Raw genomic sequence first — 14,277 nt, forward strand, 5'->3', positions numbered from 1 at the left:
GCACCATTTCGTCAAAATCACAATGAATTTCTCATTTTTCTCTTTTCATCTCTTGATTCTGCAACTTCCGAACCCTAGAAAATGAAGCCATGGTTTTTCATCTTCATGTTCGTTGCTTGGTTTCTTTCTTCTTGTTACCATCAAAGAAATGGTTTTTCTACGTTATTTCCTTCGTTCTTCCCATGTTATCATATTGTTATTGTCGCTTTTGGGGGTGAAAGGGGCGAAAAATGTAAGTATCTGTTTTTTTTCTGCGTTTTATCATGAATTCACTTCGCAATCGATGGTTTCGCTAAGCTTTGCGAAGAGAATGAGCCTGGAAAGTGATGATCTACTTCGTGTATTGATGATTTCGCGACGTTCTGCGAAGAGAAAGAGTCTGAAACGTATGGATCTACCTCGCGAATTTATTAGTTTGCGAAGTCTGCGAATAGATCCTTACGTTTCAGACCTCGCAGACTTCGCGAAAAAATCGTTATGCGACGTAGATAGTCACATTTCAGACCTCGCAGACTTCGCGAAAAAATCATTATGCGAAGTAAAATCACCTCTTCCCCTGCACATTTACAATCGCATGCTTCGCTAATTTTCATTTCGCGAATCCAAAATCGTCGTTTTTCATAACTAACACGGTTAATTTTTTCTATAGATGGTTGAATACGTAACATCCCTTTCTGGAAGGCGGCGTACTGAGCTGCAGGGAAGATGATTTTCCTTCCTGTATAGGGATGAACTTCCCCAAGATTGACACATTCACTCCTGAAATGATTCGTTAGAAGAGGTTGTGTCAATCTCGGGGTGCACCATGGGACACGTCCATCCCATGGTGCCAATCTTGTTAGTAGATTTTGATAATGTTATGATTTGAATGTCGTTATTGTGGCAATCTTGTTGTAAATTTTGATAATGTTAGTAGAGTTCATTGTGGCAATCTTGTTGTAAATTTTGATAATGTTATGATTTGAATGTCGTTATTGTGGCAATCTTGTTGTAAATTTTGATAATGTTATGATTTTAATGTTAGAATCCGTTGTTGTTTGCCCTTTTTTGTTATATACCACTTCGCGAATTAGCTTCAAAACATATCCAGGCTTCGCATATGCGAACTAAATTCATCAAGCAAACCCAAACATTTACTTCGCAGACTTCGCATAGTATGGAATATGCGAAGTCAGACGGGATGGGGCGAGCCGCGCGTAAATATTGGAGGTATTTTTGGAAAGTCACACAAAATGAATCTAGATATGTAATAGGTTGAGTAAATGGGTTAAATATATAAATGGGCCTCCCATTTAACCTAGTTTTGTAATTTTCCCATACGTAAATGGTAGTAATAACTATTATTGGATGGGGCGTCTTGTCTTGTCTTATTCCTTAAACGACAGAATAGTTGTCGTTTCTGCTATCAGCCAAAACTGCTAACTCTAATCTAATTGCTACCGAAGTTAACGAAAGCTTTCATCTCTCAATCTGCGTAATCCATACTCTCATCTTCAAATGCTCCAATCATTCTTTCACAATCATCACACAGTTTAAAATTCCCATTTCATCCGGTCACCTGAAACTCTACGCGCCGCCTCCGCTACCACCGCCATCCTCGGCCGTTCGAATTCATGTATAACAAATTCACAATTTTAGGGTTTCTCTGCTCTGGTCTTATGCTTGGCACTGGATAGTGGATAGTAAATGCTAATTTTCGGAATTCTTGGGTTACAGACCCTTCTCCTTTTTGTTTCCGTTTTTGTCCTTTGTTTACACCATAAGTGGCGCAATGCGGTGGAAAGGAAGGAGGAGATTAAGAGGCTTGTTGATATGGTATCTAAGGAATCTGCTATGGTCGAGTTCGAGGCTGTTTATGAATATACTTCCTGTTCTAGAGCTCACCAGTGCGCTGTGTGCTTCCGCCCCACCACCACCCGTTGCTCACAATGCAAAGCGGTCCATTACTGGTGTGATTTTGCTATTTTAACTTTGATGATTCTTCTCATTACTGGTGTTTATTATTTTAATTTTTTAAAAGTCAGAATTGTTATTGCAACTAATATAATACATGGAGATATTTTTTCTTTTTTCTTCTAGCTTGTTGTTGTTGGGTGTGTGATTATTTTTTCTCTTTCCATTGGTTATACTTGTTTATTTGCCAATGAAGCTCCTTGCTTTTAGCCTTTTTTGTTTGATTGAGGCAATACAAAAGGCTAAAAGATAGTACAGGTGCTGAAATGAACGAAGCATTACTTATTTCTAATTAGCAAGTGGAAGGGCATATGTCTTATTGATAACTAGTGTATTGGGTTTTATAGATTTCTGCAGAATGGTAATATTATTGTTAGTTGTCATGGAGGTGGTTTGCAGTCATGTTCTTTTGAAACTGATTTCTGAATTTGGATAACCTGTATTTGTGAATGAATTTAATAAAATTTCTGAGATAACTCGCATGCTTTGTAATAATGTTAAAATAATTGACGTGGAATGTGACTGTGACGATGTGAAATTTACCTTCATTAGTTGTCTGATTGGTAAAAAAGTTTTACCTTCTCAATCACAGTCCATGTCTAAATCTAAGATTCTATATTACCTTAAAATCTGGTAAATCCATGTGCTTAATCCTGCAGGAGTTGCCAGTACCATTGGATAGATGAAGGCAGCCTGCAGCTGAATTAGATTTTGAGATGGGTTAAAGATTGTCCATTGTTCTTCGCATTATTGGATTCTTTTTTACAAATGTAATCCTGTAGAGATACAATGCCTTCATGAGCAACAGAAGATTGAGGATTTAGATGAGGTTTACTTGTAGATCACAATATATTGATGCAAACCAATTTTCAAGTAAAAACAAACTAATAAATCAGGCCAAAATTTCCAATATTAGCATAAAGTAGATGGAACTAAATGATGATTAACCATTTTCTACTACCTTATTACCCTGAGAGATGGAGCTGGTAGGAGATAGTGATAACAATTTTCTTCTGAAACTTCTAATTGGAATTGCTAAATTCTACAGTGTTACCCCTGAATGGGAAATTAGTTGGGCTATGCCAGAATCCCCATGGATCCTCGATATAGTGATAACAGACAATTGAACTAAATATAATGTAGGACAATTACATCTGCAAAAATGAAGCAACGGTGCCTTGAGATAAGTCTGCGCAAATGCTTTATGAATGAGCTGCAAACTTGTTTCAAATAATGAGCGCATGAGTGTTTGGGAAGCCAAAGTACCTTTCGTACTTTAACACTTCAATGTCATCTGCATTTGCCTTTCTGTTAATGTTTTCTGCCAAAATAGAAACTATCAAAATATACTTATACACAAGATTTTTTCGGAATGCATATTTGTTGACTACTAGAATGTGTGGGCTATCCATTTGAGGCCATAATATTTGCAAAAGTAGTTTGGAAATTCTCCAGTCCGTGTCGTGTTTGAAGTTTGATAAATTTTGATTATAGATTCAGATTTCTTGTTTTTTTCTTCTTTTTCCTTTTATGAAGATCACTCTATATGTGTTTCTCATCAAAGCTTTAAACATGTGAGAATAAATTATAAATGTCAACAACTGTTTTTACATGATGTTCTCATTACTATGTTTTCTATTTTTGGCGGCCGATGGGAGGGTAAGAGTGGTGTTTATTCACTGGTGCAAGCAAGGAAGGTACAAGGCATATGATGTTTGTTTGTTTTTTCTTTTTTGTCTTTTGCTTTATTTCTCTAAGCATCCACCTGATATCTTTTGATGAGTCCTTTGAAAACATTACTCTGGTAAGCATGATTACCTTAGCTACCTGATTCAGTTATTCCTATTTAAGGTGGAGGATGCACCATGTTAGCCTTATATTAGTCATGTGTAACTTCAAGTAATGAAAACTACAATACAACTTATGTTGGAGATAAGTGTCTTTCAGAAAATACAGTTGCATTTTTTTTTTCTCACTGAGGCTTGTTGTGGGACCCCTCCCCGGACCCTCGCTCAGCGGGGACGCGTAATGCGACCGGGCCGCCCTTTTTTTTTTTTTTTACTGAGGCTTGTTGTATTTGCATTTGAATGTACATGAAAGAAGTCACATGTTTTTACCTGTTATATTGACCATTAAGTTTGTCTCGTTGCAGTTCTGGAAAGTGTCAAATAATTCATTGGAGGCAAGGTCACAAGGATGAATGTGGACTCCTTACTACTGGCATGCATTTAAAGCGGGGAAGCGATTTTTCTGAAAGATCTTCAGAAAAGCAATCCGAACCAAATTTTGCTAATGAGTCAATAGCTCATGGTTCTCCCAATAAAGAACTTGGTTGCAGTAGTACAGGCAGATCAGAAAGACCCTCTGAAAATATTGCTTCTGATTTGCTCACTACTCGGGCTGGTTTGGAGGAAATGAAAGAATTTAAAGTGCCTCCTTCCAAGTCTACCAAGTCGGTCACTAGTGTAAATGTAGTTTCTCCTGGCACCAAATTAAGCAAGACAAGAACTAGTTGCACCAATGAAGTGGTTGATTGCCATTCTCATCTTCCAAATGGAAATTTGGCTTCTGGTGATGTCATGTCAGCAAGATTGAGCCATAAGAAGTCTATTAGAAGAGTTGCGTCATCAGAAATGCTAGTTACAGATGCTTCTAAACGTCGGAATTCAACGTCCTCAAGTAGTTCAAGGTTGGAGTCTGTAACTGCTGATAAGGAAGATGATTCAAGGCTACTTAAGGGTAAAGAAGCCAGATCCTCTTCCTTTAATGCTTCTGCTCATTCACAAGATCATTCCAATGACTTGAAAAATTCTGTGTGGAGGAAAGTTCAGCATTTGAGATCGAAGCAATCTCGCAATGATGAGGTTAGTATATATATGTGATTTGTCTGAAATTATTCAATTCAATGTGTTTATAGCATCATCAATAATTGTGATTATTTTTGGCAGACAATCTTTTCATATGAGCTGTTCGTGAAACTTTACTCTTGTGATGAAGAGCTGAGACCATTTGGGCTAAAAAATTGTGGGAATAGGTAAGAAGTTTTAATTTAGAGCTTGTGCTGCGCTGTGTTTAAACTGCAAGTCTTTTGCATTTAAAGTGCAAGCTAAAGCTATTTATTAGACTTGTTTGTGGATTTTCTACCAAAAAAGAAAAAAGTAAGGGTTTGTGCTGTGTTTAACTGTGAGGCTTTTGCATTTGAAGTGCAAGCTAAAGCTATTTATTAAACTAGTATGTGGATTTTCTAGCAAAAAAAGAAAAAAAAAAGAAAAAGAAAAAGAATAAAAACTGGTTTGTGGGTTTTCTACCAAACAAAAAGTCATGTGGGGCTTTTGTATTCTTTTTGTTACTTTGAGCCTTAAGTTAAAGCAAGTCATTGCTTCAGTTTGGTGAACCTTGATGCTATCATTTTCAAATTTGTTTTTAGGATATTAGAAGGATTCTTTACCTGGTTTGATTTTATTGGATAACAATGTGTGTGTATGCTATTGATTGACATATGTAGTTTGTTCTTTGAAGGTAACATAATTTGAAATTTGTGCAGTTGTTATGCTAACACAGTGCTCCAGTGCCTGGCATTTACTCGGCCTCTCACTTCCTATTTTGTTCGAGGGCTCCATTCAAATGCATGCAAGTTTCCTTTCTTTTCTCCTTTGAGAATTCGTGATTTTTTTGTTGGGTATTGTGAGCATCAAAGTTCCCTCACTGAATGGCATTTGCCTTTACCAGGTCAAAAGCGGGATTGGTGTTTCATTTGTGAATTTGAATTTTTGATCCTAAAGGCAAGGGAAGGGCAGTCCTCTTTGTCACCAATTAGGATTTTGTCCAAAATACAGAACATCGGAAGTCATCTTGGTAATTTTAGAGAAGAAGATGCTCATGAGTTCTTGAGGTGAAGAGATCATAGTTTTGCTTTCCCATGGATTATTTGGATATTGAAATTACTATTTTCTGAAATCTGCATGAGTATGATCATGTTAGTTCTGACATAGCAGGTATGCAGTTGATACGATGCAGTCTGTATGCCTTGGGGAAGCTAGAGCTCAGGGCCCATGTGGAGAAGATACAACCCTAGTAGGGCTGACGTTCGGGGGTTACCTTCGATCTAAGGTTGTTTATGTCTATGAGTGTACTCCAATTCTCTCATTCTGTTTTAACTGATAACCTATCCATTCAAAAGAAACCTGTCCTCTGTATCCTTCATTTGCAATATAATAGTAATTCATGATTGGATTCTCAGATAACATGCATGAGGTGCCTCGGAAAATCTGAGAGATTTGAACGGATAATGGATTTAACTGTTGAGATAGGTGGCAACATTGAAACTCTTGAAGAAGCTCTTGCACAATTCACCGCTGATGAAACGTTAGATGGAGAGAATGAGTACTGTTGCAGCAGGTTGGTTCATTAGCATGCTTCATAGTTAAAGTTATGGAAGTGTATCTAGTCAATTGCTTCACCTGCCCCTTTCTGGGGTCCATCTAGTTAGCTTGTTCCTTCCTGTCCTCTCCTCTACTGCAGACTCTTCTTGCTACCCTGAAAGTAAAAGGCCAAAGGCAGTTAAAAAAATCAACAAGAAGCATTTGGTTAGATATACAAAAAAAACCACACGTGATACATAATAGTTGATCTTTTTGTGAAAACCAAAAATTAATTCCTTCTTCTCATGTGAAGCAAATCTTTAAATGTGTCCACAATTTTTTTTTCTGTTGCTTCTACATTTGCTCAAAAGGAAAGCTGTAGAATGTACTTCGCAAATAAAAAATCAATCAAGCCCAATGGAACCTCAGTTTTCACCTGTTTCCTGTTTTACATGCATGCACATATTGAGTTCTTAGAATCTTATTGTTCTTTCTTTAGAGCAAATTTGTTGTTTTCCAAACAGATGCAAGTCTTATGTGAAAGCTAAAAAGAAGCTGACAGTATTAGAGGCACCCAATATCCTTACAATTGTATTAAAGCGATTCCAGGTAAGTCTTTGACTTTAATTTTGTGTATGAGAAACAAGTTATTAATTAATAAGGAGCAACTTAAACTCTATCTGATTTTAAAAATATTATGTTCTACAATTTATCTGCAGTCTCGTAATTTTGGCAAGCTAAATAAGTCAGTTCGGTTTCCAGAGATCCTCAACATGGCACCTTATATGTGTGGAAGAAGTGATAGATCTGCTCAGTATGGTCTTTATGCTGTGGTTGTTCACAGGAATAGGATGAATGATGCTTCTGCAGGTCATTATGTTTGTTACATAAAGACTTCTCGTGGCCAATGGTTTGGGATCAATGACAGCGTAGTATGTGACTCCTTGCTATCTTGCATGCATAAATTGCTATCAGAATTGGTGCCTTCTCGTTTGGTCTTCTTTTTTAACTTCTTGCTTATAAGCTCCTCTCCTTTACCCAATTGTGATAAACCAATACTGCACACATGACACATCAAAAGGAAAAGAGCAGTTGCATCCAAATTCTTCATTAGCTTTAGGTTTAGAGTTAGAAGCAATTTTAATCTTGTATTTCGTTTATTGATACTGTAATGAGATGAAGATAATTTGTTCAAGTAAAGTTTTTGCTTGCACACGGTAACTATGATCAATACAATGTTGAGGAATGCATTAGCCAGGCTAATGAGTTTCACTATCTTTTACTTGGAATATTGGATTTGTTTCTGATTGCTGTTCGATTTCCTGGTAGGTAATGCCCGTAGAGTTGGAGAGAGTCCTATTGGAAGAGGCGTACATGCTGCTTTATGCAAGGTAAACTGCCTTTCCGTATCTGTTTAATGCTATATTCTAACTTCTGTGTTTGCTTAGATTTTGGTTCTTATTTTAGGAATTGTCCAAGAGCCCCTACTGTCCCCGGGAGCAGTGAAGAAACTCATGGTGCAAAACCCAAGAGAAGAAGCTTGGAAGCTGTCCCTTCCAGCCTTAATACTTCAAAGGCAAGATCTAATATTCAGTCTTCAAGTAACGATCCTCCGAAGACACAACAGAAGAATGGCAAATACCCATATTGGATCACTCCAAACGATTGGAGGAGCAACAAGCTGCAAGATACTGATGATTGGAGACGCCATCTTGTGGATTCATCAAGTGAGAGTTCATCTCTATTTAGCTGGTCTGATGCAAGTTCTTGCAGCACTGCCAGCACCAAGGACTCGGTGAAGAGCGAAGACTTTTCAGATTTCTTATTTGGAGAAGCAGGAGCTAGTTGGTATAAGTAATTCTGGGATTTCAGAAGATGCTATAGCACCTACCTTGTATAGGAATTGGGATGCAGACTTGTATAAGAGAAAGGATACCCGGCCGAGATAGGATTTCGGATTCGATTGGAAAAAAACCCCTGGATTCTTTGTGTAGTGATACAAGAGCTGACCCCCTCAATTTTGGTAGCAGAGCAGAGCAGCAGCAGTAGGAAAACTGACATAGTGTAGAGTGTAGATCCATCCATCCATCCCTTGAGAAAATGGTGGTAGAATGCAAGAGAAGTGAGGTCAAAGTCAAGGTGGGATCTCATCTCATCAACTCAAACGTTTTATTGAGGTTTGGGTTGACATTGATTTTATAAAATCATATTTTATTTAATCGTCAATTCTTTTTTTACTTTGTAGTTTTTCTTCCTGTTGTCTTCAGGTGTGTTTGTTCCTTGTATCACTGTAAAAATCTAATCGGAAATCTGATAAATAAATTTACTCCAAAAATTAAATTAGTCACTTCTCTTATTCATGTATAGTATAGGGTAATGTTTTTAAGAATTGCTGTCAACGTCCAATTAAGTTAAACTATCAGAAATCATTTCACTCAAGCTAGCCTTAAGCCTTTAGTAAAAGAAAATATTAATTACTATAATATGGTTTTAGATACTATTAGATCTGATTGAAATTAAAAAAATCTAATTAAGGGTTAAAATGATTTCTAGAGTTAGCCGGCAGGATCAATCCAACTCAGTAAATTTTGACAAATTAACCAAATTTTAAATATTAAAGCTGATTATGTTTAAATTAATTTATCAAAATTTGTGAAAATAAAGAACTCCATTGATACTTAAAATTAAATTTAAGTTAAATTTATTTATTTATTTTTGTTTGAAAATAAGTTAAATTTATTCTAGTCGTGAACTTTAGTTCTTTTACTTTTATCGAATAACTTTTTCATTTCCTCATCAAGAATCCATTGATACCTAAAATTAAATTTAAGTTAAATTTGTTTTAGTCACGAACTTTATTTTCTCGAATAATTTATTAATTTATTCGGCAAGAAGTGGAAGACATTAGAGAGGAATGCCATACGACGTCGTATATTAATCGTAAGAATTCTCTTTGCAAGACTACACGACCAAAGACCTCTGAAATCCTGAAAGAACCGAATCGAATCAAATGCCTGTGCCAATAGCACACTGCCAAAAGCTAACCCATCATCTCCCTTTCTTGGTGGCCGCTATTTCCTCTATCAACAACAGAGCCATGGTCTCCGGCAGCAGCAGTAGCCGCAACGCCGGTGCCTACACCACTATCAAGGAGAGAGTAACTTTTGAGAAAGAAATCAAAAAGAGCAAATTCATAGCCATTGCTGGCCCTATCTCTGACGAACAATCCGCTTTCTCCTTCCTTTCTCAGGTATTTCATTCACATAATTCATTCGTGAATCTTGACCACGGCTGCCTTCAACTATTGCAAAGGAGACCTAAGCGTTTCATTCGCTTGATTCTCTAGGTTAAGGAATCCCGTGCCACTCATAATTGCTGGGCCTATAAGGTATTTTTCAGTTCTTACGTTTTCTTTTGCTTTAGCTTCAACAAGGATGTAATTAACCTTTTCTGGACCTAATTTGTCCTATAGGTTGGAGATCAGTTTCGTTCTAATGATGATGGGGAACCATCGGGTACAGCTGGTAAACCAATACTATCTGCTATTGAATCTTCTGGGATAGATAGAGTGATGGTTGTGGTGATAAGGTAAGTTCTTTATTTATTGATTTGTCATTAATTATATTCCTTTGGTTTATTTTCTTTTATTGGCAATGGAATGAATTTCATAGGTACTTTGGAGGTATCAAGTTAGGTACTGGAGGATTGGTCAGGGCTTATGGAGGAGTTGCATCAGAATGCTTGAGAAATGCTCCAACTTGTCTTATAAAATCCAAGGTACTTGGATCTTTTCTTGGGTGTTTCATGTGTAATTGGGAAAAATTTACTCATTATTAACATCTATGGGTGGAAATAATCTTGTATTGGATTTTGAAGATCCCAATGGGAGTGGAGGTTCCCTTTGATCTTATTGGAGTTCTACATCATCAGGTGAGGATCATGTACTTCTAGTGATTTTTCTTTTCTTGCTTTATTTGTACACAGAGTTCTTCCATGGTTAGGTTATCTAATGGTTGAATCAGCACCTCCCAATGATAGTTCTATTCCTCCAGTAACTTAATGTGTTTCGGCATTTAATCTCTTGGTCCCTACATGGTGCTTGGCTCTGTTTCTTGCTGCTCTTAATAATCTTGCTGAACCTTAGTGATCAAATATGAAATTTGAGGTTTATTGGAAGGAGGGAATTAGGGATTTACATGACTTTGTGAATTCTGCAATCAAATTTTTTATAATAATTTCTCACTCTTATGGATTTATTGTCAAATTACTTCCTCATACATGTGGAAGTAAAATAGTCTGTTAATTCCTCAAACACCTATTCTTTTGACACTCGATTTAGTCTTTCTTCTGGTGTTTTAGTAGTGTACCTTAGTATTTTTGGCTTAGCAACTTTGATGTTTCAGTCATTTACAGTGTTCTTTTCTTGTGCTTGGCTGATTCAGCTACAATCTTTCCAAGCCGAGAACATTAAGCAGGATTATGAGACTGGTAAAGATGGCATTGTGATGGTTTCTTTTCAAGTTGATTATGACCAGGCTGAAGAATTGGAGGATGCTATCAGATCAAACTGTAGTCGAGAGCTTGTATTTTATAAGCGGTGAGACGGATTCAGATATTATTCCTACACATGTTCAATAATTCGGAGAAGGATGGTCACATCATGCATCGAATATATCTTCCTCAAAAACTATGAGGAAATCATGTAAGTTCAACTTGATGTGCATCTTGTTCCAGGCATTAGTTTTGTACAATTAGTGGTGATAATTCTTGAACTAAACCTAATTATGCTTTTACCACCTCTGTTAGGTGGTAGGTGGTAGGTGGTAGAGACATCACTAGAGGTGAGTAAAGAACTATGTCGTTAATGGATTTTAATTATACACAAATTAAAGGTAAATATAATATTACGTCTTTTAATGAGTTTGATGAAATTTGTTATGAATTGGGGGCTCCCGCTAATATTAGTGTTATGCACTTAACGCATTGGGCGCGAGGGGGGCGTGTTAAACACCCCACATTGCTAAATGAGGAAGCTATATGACTCCTTAAATATGTGAGTTAATCCTCACCATTTGAGGTACCTTTTGGTATCAGAGCAAAAAGTTTTTACTCTCTCACCTCTATTAAAGATTTGCTATCTTTAGTGGATGTATCTTGTAATTTTATCTCTCTACACTATTATAATGATACATTCCTCTATGCAACCTTTTTCTTTTTCTTTTCTTCCACATATCACGCATATTGAAAACAAGCATCTTGAAAACTGGTACATTGGAAATTGATTTTTCCTTTATCTACACTCCTGAGAACACAACAATTAATTTTAAATCAGAGAAACTGATTTTTATTCGATCTCTACATGATGATTTCTTTTTTCTTCTCTGAAAATTACAAACGGTGTTCCTGTTCTTATTTCTAAAATTTCGATTGGCAGTTTTTCTCTCTTCTGTTCGTTTTTCCATTCGATCGACTTACCTGTCATGGTTTCATCGATCCTGATTTCATTGATTTTGAGGTAGACGAGCTCTTGTCGGATTCCTCACCGTTGCCGTCTGAAATCGCACAGTCGCTTGCACCTGCGTTGGAGTTACAATTAACTGAGCTTTCTTTTCAGCACCGATCTCCTACTCCACAACGTTTGTCTTCCTCTTCACATCCTCAACCTCCTTTGTCGGAGAAACTTCATTCTTATGGTTCTGAAAGGCACCTTTCTAGTGGTCATGTTAAAACCACAAATATATCATCTATTCTCAAGGAGAAAGATAAAACTTTTTTTCCCGGCGAGTCCTCTAAACTTAAATCAGTTCGACATCCCTTACATGCGTCTTTTGTGCAAGGCGATTATTCTCAATCTCTTCAGCTTACTACGACTGCTAATCTAGGGATTTGCCTTGTTACGACTCCTTTAACTGGTACAAACTATATTACCTGGAGTAGAGCAATGCTGCTTGCACTCTCCATTAAAGAGAAAGTTAACTTTGTTCTCAATAATAATTTTACTCTTGCTAGAAACTCACCTGAGTACCCACAATGGAAAATAACAGATTTTATGGTTATTTTGTGGATTTTTAATTCAATTTTCTTGATACTTGGTGGATGGTTTTGTGTTGACATCTTGTGCTAGAGCTCTTTGGAAGGAGCTTGAACAACGATATGGAGGTTCTAACAGACCTCTCATTTATCAATTGAAACGCGAAATCAATGATTTTCTCCAGGGAAGTCTTTCTGTTGCAATTTATTTTACTAAGCTGGAATGGTTGTGGGATGAATTAGCATATATGTGCCATCTTTCTATCTGTATCTATGAAGCTTCTCAAATGTGTGTTTGTCTTTCTGCTAAGAAAGCAAGACTCTGGTAATGCTGACCTTTTAGTTCAGTTTCTCATGGGTCTTCGGGATGAGTATTCACATGTGAGATATCAGATTCTCCTTTTGGATCCATTGCCTAACATCCACAAATCATAATCTATGATTCAAAATGTTGAAAAACAGAAAGAGGTATATTATGATGTTTCTCAGTTAGAGATTGCTGCTCATACTTCTAGTAACAAGTTTGCTGTGATTCCATCCTCAACTTCAAACTTCATGGTTACGCGGAGTGGTTTTAGGATTTTAAGAAAAGGAAAGCTAAATCCTCCAAACCAAAGGCTAATTGTGTTTCTTATTCTACTGATATACCTATGGATTTTTCAGAATTAGAAGTTTATGAGAATAAGGAAAACAATAATTCTGCAAATCTTTCTATGCCTCTTGGTTTTGCACAACTTGTTCAAAATGAAGTTCAAAAGGTTATAAAAAGCAAAGGGAAAATGACATATGGTGATGATGGTCCTTCTTCACCCCTACGCATTTTTCCTCTCATTCTACTTTTAATGCAATCACTAATACTAGCTCTTTTACTTCATCAGCGTTTATCTCTGATTTTCCTCTTTGGAATGTTGATACGAGAGCTACTTCCCACATGAGTAAACGTCCTACTCGATTTACTTAGTACAAATCTGTTAATTCCAATAACTTGGTACATTTGCCTAACGGCTCTAAAAGTGTTATTGAACATGTTGGTTCAGTTAATATTGGACCTAATTTTACACTACTGAATGTGCTTCACATTCCTACTTTTACACATAATTTGTTATCTGTTGGCATATTAATACATGATTTTAAATTGGTGATTAAGTTTCTCTCTATTGTTTGCTTATTTCAGGACCCACTTACTAATCGCTTTCTTGTGGTTGGTTTTTTCAATGGAGGGCTTTACTATCTCACATCACATTCCTTTACTCATACTATTTTAGATCAATTTTCTAGCAATATTACAGCTAATGTTGTAACTCAGTCACCTATTGCCAATTTATGGCACCAACGTTTAGGACATGCTTCAGTTTCAAAATTACAACATATTTCTACTATATCAGATACTTTGTCTTGTTCTGTATGCCCTTTGGCAACAACATTGTATTTCATTTTCTCGTATCCATATTTCTATTACTGATTCATTTGAGCTGTTACATATTGATCTATGATGACCATATAAATTGGCTTCTCTCACTAGTGCGAAATATATTCTTACTATTGTTGATAATTTTGCACGTGCCACGTGGACAATTTTAATTGGTACTAAAGATCAAGTTTCTTTTGCTATTAAGGGGGCGTTTGGTTCGGGGTCTTTAGGAATGGGAATGGGAATGTGAGGGTTTCATTCCCTTTGTTCTTGTTTGTTTAACAAAAAAAATTCATTCCCTTTATCCATTTTAGATTATAGGATTACCCCACTTTAGGTTAACCCATTATCCCAAATCTTGTAGGGAATTGGATTCCCTTTCCCAATTTTTTTGTTCTTTTTATTTTATCGAACCACAAATCTCTAAAATTTATGAAATTCTAGGATTTCTGAATTTCTGAAATTTCTGGAATTTCAGAATTTTAAAAATTTTAAAATTTTCGAAATTCCAGAATTTCTGGA

General features: G+C 36.4%; 2 protein-coding genes across 6 annotated transcripts; both read left to right on the forward strand.

Annotated features, from left to right (window-relative positions):
• The first annotated feature begins 1,457 nt into the window (after positions 1-1,457).
• LOC136229337 (ubiquitin carboxyl-terminal hydrolase 17-like) lies at positions 1,458-8,540 on the forward strand. Of its 2 annotated transcripts, none has more exons than XM_066018051.1 (11): positions 1,458-1,949; positions 4,106-4,817; positions 4,902-4,987; positions 5,498-5,583; positions 5,683-5,845; positions 5,949-6,063; positions 6,194-6,351; positions 6,839-6,923; positions 7,034-7,246; positions 7,644-7,705; positions 7,782-8,540. In XM_066018051.1, exons 1-11 carry the CDS (start codon positions 1,687-1,689, stop codon positions 8,170-8,172), a joined length of 2,334 nt encoding a protein of 777 aa, XP_065874123.1. In that variant the 5' UTR covers positions 1,458-1,686; the 3' UTR covers positions 8,173-8,540. The 2 variants fall into 2 exon arrangements, with proteins under 2 accessions (XP_065874123.1, XP_065874124.1); XM_066018052.1 differs by lacking the exon at positions 1,458-1,949 and adding an exon at positions 2,666-2,782.
• Positions 8,541-9,264: 724 nt separating this feature from the next.
• On the forward strand, positions 9,265-13,749 carry LOC136229951 (uncharacterized). 4 transcript variants are annotated; one of them, XM_066018813.1, is made up of 8 exons: positions 9,265-9,564; positions 9,661-9,702; positions 9,787-9,902; positions 9,986-10,091; positions 10,191-10,244; positions 10,757-11,016; positions 11,121-11,155; positions 13,519-13,749. In XM_066018813.1, exons 1-6 carry the CDS (start codon positions 9,325-9,327, stop codon positions 10,913-10,915), a joined length of 717 nt encoding a protein of 238 aa, XP_065874885.1. In that variant the 5' UTR covers positions 9,265-9,324; the 3' UTR covers positions 10,916-11,016; positions 11,121-11,155; positions 13,519-13,749. The 4 variants fall into 4 exon arrangements, with proteins under 4 accessions (XP_065874885.1, XP_065874887.1, XP_065874888.1 ...); XM_066018815.1 differs by lacking the exon at positions 13,519-13,749 and adding an exon at positions 12,439-13,512; XM_066018816.1 differs by lacking the exon at positions 11,121-11,155.
• Positions 13,750-14,277: the final 528 nt, after the last annotated feature.

Source organism: Euphorbia lathyris, chromosome 5 (genome assembly GCF_963576675.1).
Source record: "Euphorbia lathyris chromosome 5, ddEupLath1.1, whole genome shotgun sequence".
In the NCBI taxonomy this organism is placed as follows: domain Eukaryota; kingdom Viridiplantae; phylum Streptophyta; class Magnoliopsida; order Malpighiales; family Euphorbiaceae; genus Euphorbia; species Euphorbia lathyris.

Bases quoted from the DNA above. Each gene is read 5' to 3' on its own strand.
- LOC136229951 (XM_066018813.1), top strand. From the start codon at position 9,325: ATGCCTGTGCCAATAGCACACTGCCAAAAGCTAACCCATCATCTCCCT. The intron at 9,703-9,786 runs GTATTTTTCAGT...TTTGTCCTATAG, and splicing joins ATAATTGCTGGGCCTATAAG to GTTGGAGATCAGTTTCGTTC. The intron at 10,245-10,756 runs GTGAGGATCATG...TGGCTGATTCAG, and splicing joins TTGGAGTTCTACATCATCAG to CTACAATCTTTCCAAGCCGA.
- LOC136229337 (XM_066018051.1), top strand. From the start codon at position 1,687: ATGCTAATTTTCGGAATTCTTGGGTTACAGACCCTTCTCCTTTTTGTT. The intron at 5,584-5,682 runs GCAAGTTTCCTT...TGCCTTTACCAG, and splicing joins AGGGCTCCATTCAAATGCAT to GTCAAAAGCGGGATTGGTGT. The intron at 6,064-6,193 runs GTTGTTTATGTC...TTGGATTCTCAG, and splicing joins GGGGTTACCTTCGATCTAAG to ATAACATGCATGAGGTGCCT.